General features: G+C 46.6%; 1 protein-coding gene across 2 annotated transcripts in view; it reads right to left on the reverse strand.

The window, feature by feature from the left end:
• The window catches only part of ACP1 (acid phosphatase 1), a 34,298-nt gene extending 29,377 nt beyond the window's left edge, over positions 1–4,921 (reverse strand). Inside the window, exons 1-3 of one of the 2 annotated variants that reach the window (XM_085847008.1) lie at positions 4,775–4,921; positions 2,378–2,451; positions 2,145–2,258 (exon numbers count right to left, since the gene is read on the reverse strand). In XM_085847008.1, the coding sequence (XP_085703134.1) occupies positions 2,145–2,258; positions 2,378–2,451; positions 4,775–4,814 (228 nt within the window). In that variant the 5' untranslated portion in view covers positions 4,815–4,921. The remainder of the gene's footprint in view (positions 1–2,144; positions 2,259–2,377; positions 2,452–4,774) is intronic. The other variant, XM_085847007.1, reaches the window with a different exon arrangement.
• Between the last annotated feature and the right edge of the window lie 865 nt (positions 4,922–5,786).

The raw sequence follows: 5,786 nt of genomic DNA on the forward strand, positions 1-5,786 counted from the left end.
TCCCAACCCCTACGTTCCCTTCCTGGAAGGGAATGAGGGAGAGCTAGCGTCCTGTGCCGAGGCCCAATAAAGCCTCAGAATGGCCTCCTCAGATTTCAGCGATCTCAAACCCAAGGTGGGTCCAGCGGCCCACAACGAGAGCGAAGGGATGGATGGTGCGGAGGGGTACACTTCCTATCTACCCTAACCATTAACTCTTAAACTATCCCGGGGCTTTCAAAGGAATACCAGCAAAAAGGAATGGATCATTGGGAATAAAGTCCCAGCTAAACGAGGATTCGGACCATGCTGGATCAATGGAAGAAAAGACAATAATGAGCAGGGAACATTCCAAACAATAATTTATTAGCAATGGGCGAGGAATGGTATGTGGCACGATCAAGATTTATTGTGGTGTGTTGTGCAGAGATAGGGGGGGAGAGGTGTGGTGCAGCAAATAAACAAACAACTTACAAAAGGGACACAGAGCAGATTTAACGTGAAAATAATAACAATAACGATCTTCTGCAGTCTTACTTAAGCAGACAGGCACCAGGACACACACACACACACACACACACACACACACACACACACACACACACACACACACACACACACACACACACACACACACACACACACACACACACACACACACACACACACACACACACACACACACACAACCCGATGAAGAGAGAGTATTGAACAATAATGGAAAGGAGTTGAGGCTACGAACTCGGTACCTTTGTGCTTGATAGCACGACGCGCCAGCAATACGTTTCTGGGGGGGGGGGGGTGTGCAGTGCTCGGCCGCTGGCGCGTCGTCTCTGGCTTCAACAGCGCGTGTGTAGACCGTGTTCGTGAAGGAGGGGCTTGAGTGGAGAAGGGGCGGAGTCCAGGGTGCGTGGACGGAGTGGTAGGCAGGACCATGTTGGTGGGTGGGGTCGACGTCGTTTGGGCGGAGATGATGAGGCGGAGTCCAGGCAGCAGGAGGCAAGCCACGACGACGTTGATAAGGGAGAGGCGGAGTCCAGGCAGCAGGAGGCGGGCCGTGGCGATGTCGAGAAGGGCGAGGCGGAGTCCAGGCAGCAGGAGGCGAGCTACGGTGACGTCGATAAGGGAGAGGCGGAGTCCAGGCAGCAGGAGATGGGCCGTGGCGATGTTGACGAGGGTGAGGCCAAAGCGAGAGAGAGACGGAGAAAGAGAAAGGCGGAGGGACTGCTCCGACCTTTATAGGACTTGCAGCATGGAGGGAGGGGCCATCCCGAAGCGAAACGTCATCATCTGAATCGGGTGCTCCGGTTGGCCCCGACCCCTCATGTGGCCCGCTAACTTTGGCCGGAAACCGCCTCACTTCGTTTCCGGCAAGGTCATCTCAGACGGCCGCAATATTCTGCTCTGACCCCACGACATGACACGAATCGCCCACACAGAAATTGGCACGTGAATCGTCCTACAAAAACCCCCGGGCCGTGCCCTGGCGACCGGCCGAGGGTCCCGCATGCCCGCTCAGGCGCCTGACTAGCGCCGATCAACGTGCCCACTCCGCGCGCGCCAATGCGGCCCGCACTGCACAACACTCCCCGGACCGACCGCAGCCTCGCTGGCCGTAGAGACGAGAAGGCATTCACCATCCGTGGGGAATCCGCTGCTGCCCGCGAGGGACGAAAGTGCACCTGGTGGGGCAACTTAGCTAAATATAGCATAACAATTGTGCATTTTGTGAGGAAAGCACCAAATTTGGCACACTAGTAGCCTAACGTATTATGAACAGATTTGGATATTGGGCCATCTCAAAATTTTTGATGGCAGTGGAAAATGGCTGCCACAGCCATCAGTGGCTGAATTTGAGATGGCCCAATATCCAAATCTGTTCATAATACGTTAGGCTACTAGTGTGCCAAATTTGGTGCTTTCCTCACAAAATGCACAATTGTTATGCTATATTTAGCTAAGTTGCCCCACTACTACCTGGTGTTAATTCAACAACCTGACAGGGGCCTAAACTCAAGACCCCAGCATCTTAAGCCAAGCAATTGAACTGTTAAGCCACCACCAGACCTATGCCATCCATGTCGGTTTTGATTTAATTTAAAGATTTCTTTCTTATTGTCGTTTGATAAAGCAGAATCTTACTTAATGCAATGAAAATGCAGTACCTGACGAGCTATGTGATTGGACGAAAGGCCATGCCGTTTCATGCAGGCCAGGCCACGGTGGTCCGGCCTACTGCCAATCTCGTACGTGGATGTGGCTGCGCTGTCCACGATCCACTGCGAGGAAAGCGAAGTGGTTATTATGAGGGTTAATGTCTGTTTTTCACTTTACTCACAGAGCAAGAGCATCAACTGCACGAGGCAGTTCACAATTGTGGATTGCAGAAAATGTTTACCTTATGGGAGATGCCACGATCATCTAGAAGCTTACGATAGATTGCTTCTGCGATTGGTGAGCGGCAAATATTGCCTAATGAAGAAAAGAAGATCATTTCAAAGCAAGTTACAAAAGCATTGGATTATGAATGATTCAGATATTAGTGAAAAATGTTGTTTTTTTCCACTTAAACACAGACAAATGTAAAAAAAAAATAAAAAAAAAACAGTTTAGCTAGTTTACAGTCATTATCCATAATGCTTTGGTATATAGACCATCGACCATCCGACATTCACGAATTGGAATGCAGAATCATTTCAAATCGATAATTGAGAAACGATGTTCGTTAAACTACTTTGATGGCATGCACAAACAAGCCTTAGAGATCGATTCATAAATAAATAGAAAAAACAAAAAAAAATTAACCCAGCATTAGTCCGGTTTCTCACCAATTACTGTCCTGAGAAATGAGAATTTACTGCATCTGACAAAGCCACGCAATAATAACGTGGAAGTTGCAAAAACATAAATTAGCCAAAAATTACAGATTCCTTCGCTCGAATTTGTTCCTTGAATACCATACACTTTAACAGTGCCCGTGTTGGCACCGCAGTGGTCCCTCAGCATCTAATATTATTTCACATCCGTTCCCATGTAAAAACAAATGGCCCATTTATAATACAACCAACACCAAACCAGTCCATTTCAATTTCACTGCGGGACAAAGGCCTCAGTCAGCTCATGTTGGTGTTCTAGGCACACTCGCCCATGCTTGCAGCCATGGGAATCAAACTCGCAATCAACCAATGGAGGAACAAACAAGCATTTAACCACTCAGCCAACGCAGCCATTCACTGCCGAGAGTATTGGGATATAAACGCATGGCGTGCTGATGCAATGGTTCTTCCTGTTCTTCTCACTTTATTACCTCGCGCACATGAAGCGAAAAGCCGGGTAAACAATTACTTCATGCGTCCGTCTGTCCGTCCATTTAATCGGTTTATGATTGAGGAACAACTCATTTAAATTGAACGTTGTTATTTGAACATGAATCGGAAAACAAACCTGCTGTTTCGCAATACTTTGTCTCTGAATTCATCCCAATTGCACATGTGTAGAGGAGCGGGATTATTTTTTTTACCTGATTATTATTGTCTGCCTGCCTGGCAGTCAAAAAAAATTTGAAAATCAGTCCAAACAGGAAACTTACTGTTTTTAAGGACATTACAAAGGACACAAACAACAGGCACAAATAACTAATGCAACGTGTTAGATGGGGTGGTGTCATAACCACTGCGTCAACGGCGGTAAATGCCAGAATTAATTACTTTGTACAACTTTTACAATCCTTATTTTATTTAAACGTACGGGCACGCGAGAGCGAAGGAATGGCCTGTGTGTTTGTTGTTTCTGGCTCGCGGTTTGAAAGTTTTTTTTTTTTGGGGGGGGGGGGGGGGTTGCATGTACGGCCACGCACGTTCGGGCACGTTAGTACGGCCATGCGAGAGCGAATGAACGGCCTGTGTGGTTGTTGTTTCTTGCACGCGGTTTGAAAGTTTTTTATGGGGGGGTTGCACGTACAGGCACGCGAGAGCGAAGGAACGGCCTGTGTGGTTGTTGTTTCTGGCTCGTGGTTTGAAAGTTTTTTTGGGGGGTTGCATGTATGGGCACGCGAGAATGGAAGAACGGCCTGTGTGGTTGTTGTTTCTTGCACGCGGTTTGAAAGTTTTTTTGGGGGGGGGGGTTGCAAGTATGGGCACGCGAGAGTGGAGGAACGGCCTGTGTGTTTGTTGTTTCTGGCTCGTGGTTTGAAAGTTTTTTTTTTGGGGGGGGGGTTGCACGTACGGGCACGCGAGAGTGGAGGAACGGCCTGTGTGGTTGTTGTTTCTTGCACACGGTTTGAAAGTTTTTTTTGGGGGGGGGGGTTGCACGTACGGGCACGCGAGAGTGGAGGAACGGCCTGTGTGGTTGTTGTTTCTTGCACACGGTTTGAAAGTTTTTTTTTGGGGGGGGGGGGGGTTGCACGTACGGGCACGCGAGAGTGGAGGAACGGCCTGTGTGGTTGTTGTTTTTTGCACACGGTTTGAAAGTTTATTTATTTATTTTTTGCACGTACGGACACGCACTCGTGTAAATAAATATGACAATATTGTTGTGGGAATGACCGAGTTGGGCTAAACTGTTTCGTGTAGTACAGTTATCTCTTTAATATTTGTTTAGAATAAGCACAACATAAATAATTGTGAGGTGAGATATGCATCGCGCCAACGACAACGTGCAGATAGATGTCCGTTTTACCTCCTTCCATCATTCTTCCCCCTCCGAACCTGTGGCTGTGTGTTTTTAACGTTCTCCTTACAAATCGCATACCCACGATTACTGTGTGCAAGTGATGGAAGAGTGAAGCGTTACTCACCCAAGCAAACGAACAAAACAGACCTCTTGGGTTCAACCATAACTCCCTCTCGTCGACGAGAAAATCCATGACGTCACGCTGAGGTTGTTGTTATTGTTATTGTTGAAGATTAAAAAAAAATCTCCTTCCGGGATGATTTGTGTTTTTTTCTGCGAGTTGCACCAATTTATTGGTGTTACACTAGCAGAGTACCCGCGCGACATGCCATCGTGTTGCAAGCATGCAACAGGTTCTTTTAACGTTTGCCTTTATTTTGGCGGTGTATAAGCGTTTGACAACTCTGTATACGCAAAAAAAAAAAAATCCCGATTACGTACATGAAGCAAAAACACGCTGTAATGTACTCGAGAGACAGGGACGAAAGCTCTGAAGTGGGAACAACAGGTTCAATCTGGACACGGGCACAACACAGCACATCATTGGAACATGGGTGGGTCACATAACTCTGCTTAACCACGCCCCGGTGCACCCGTGGATGCATAAATTAGCATAAATTACTGATACATCTCGTCTCCCCCCCCCTTTTTCTTCTTTTTTTTCTTCTTTTTTTTTCTTCCTTTTTTTTCTTCTTTTTTTTCTTCTTTTTTTTTTTTTTTTTTTTTTTTTTTTTTTTCTTTCTTTTTTTTTCCTTCTTTTTTTTTTTTTTTTTTCTTTTTTATGTTTGTTTTTTACAAATCAAGATGCTCAGGAGGCTTACAGACACGAGCTGATTGATCTAAGGGCTCGTGGAGGGCTGTCCTTGCTCCTAATTGCTGTGGGTTTCTCAATAAGAGGTACAGTACAGGGTCAGCAAGTTCAGGTACATTGTTGAGTGAAAAGTTTTCATGACGAAACACCTCAGGTTCAAACGCAGGTGATGTTGATGCAGGACTGGGTGACAAAGGCACTTGAGCCGGTTCAATGTTTGACTCCCCATGACGTAACCTGATTACCTGAGTTTGGTCACCATGTTTACGTATGCATCTACCATCACACAACTTCACAAGAAACATCATTTCACCAAAGTTATCGA

Source organism: Eptatretus burgeri, chromosome 11, assembly GCF_056783735.1.
Source record: "Eptatretus burgeri isolate ZD-2024b chromosome 11, Ebu_testis_v1, whole genome shotgun sequence".
NCBI classification, from domain to species: domain Eukaryota; kingdom Metazoa; phylum Chordata; class Myxini; order Myxiniformes; family Myxinidae; genus Eptatretus; species Eptatretus burgeri.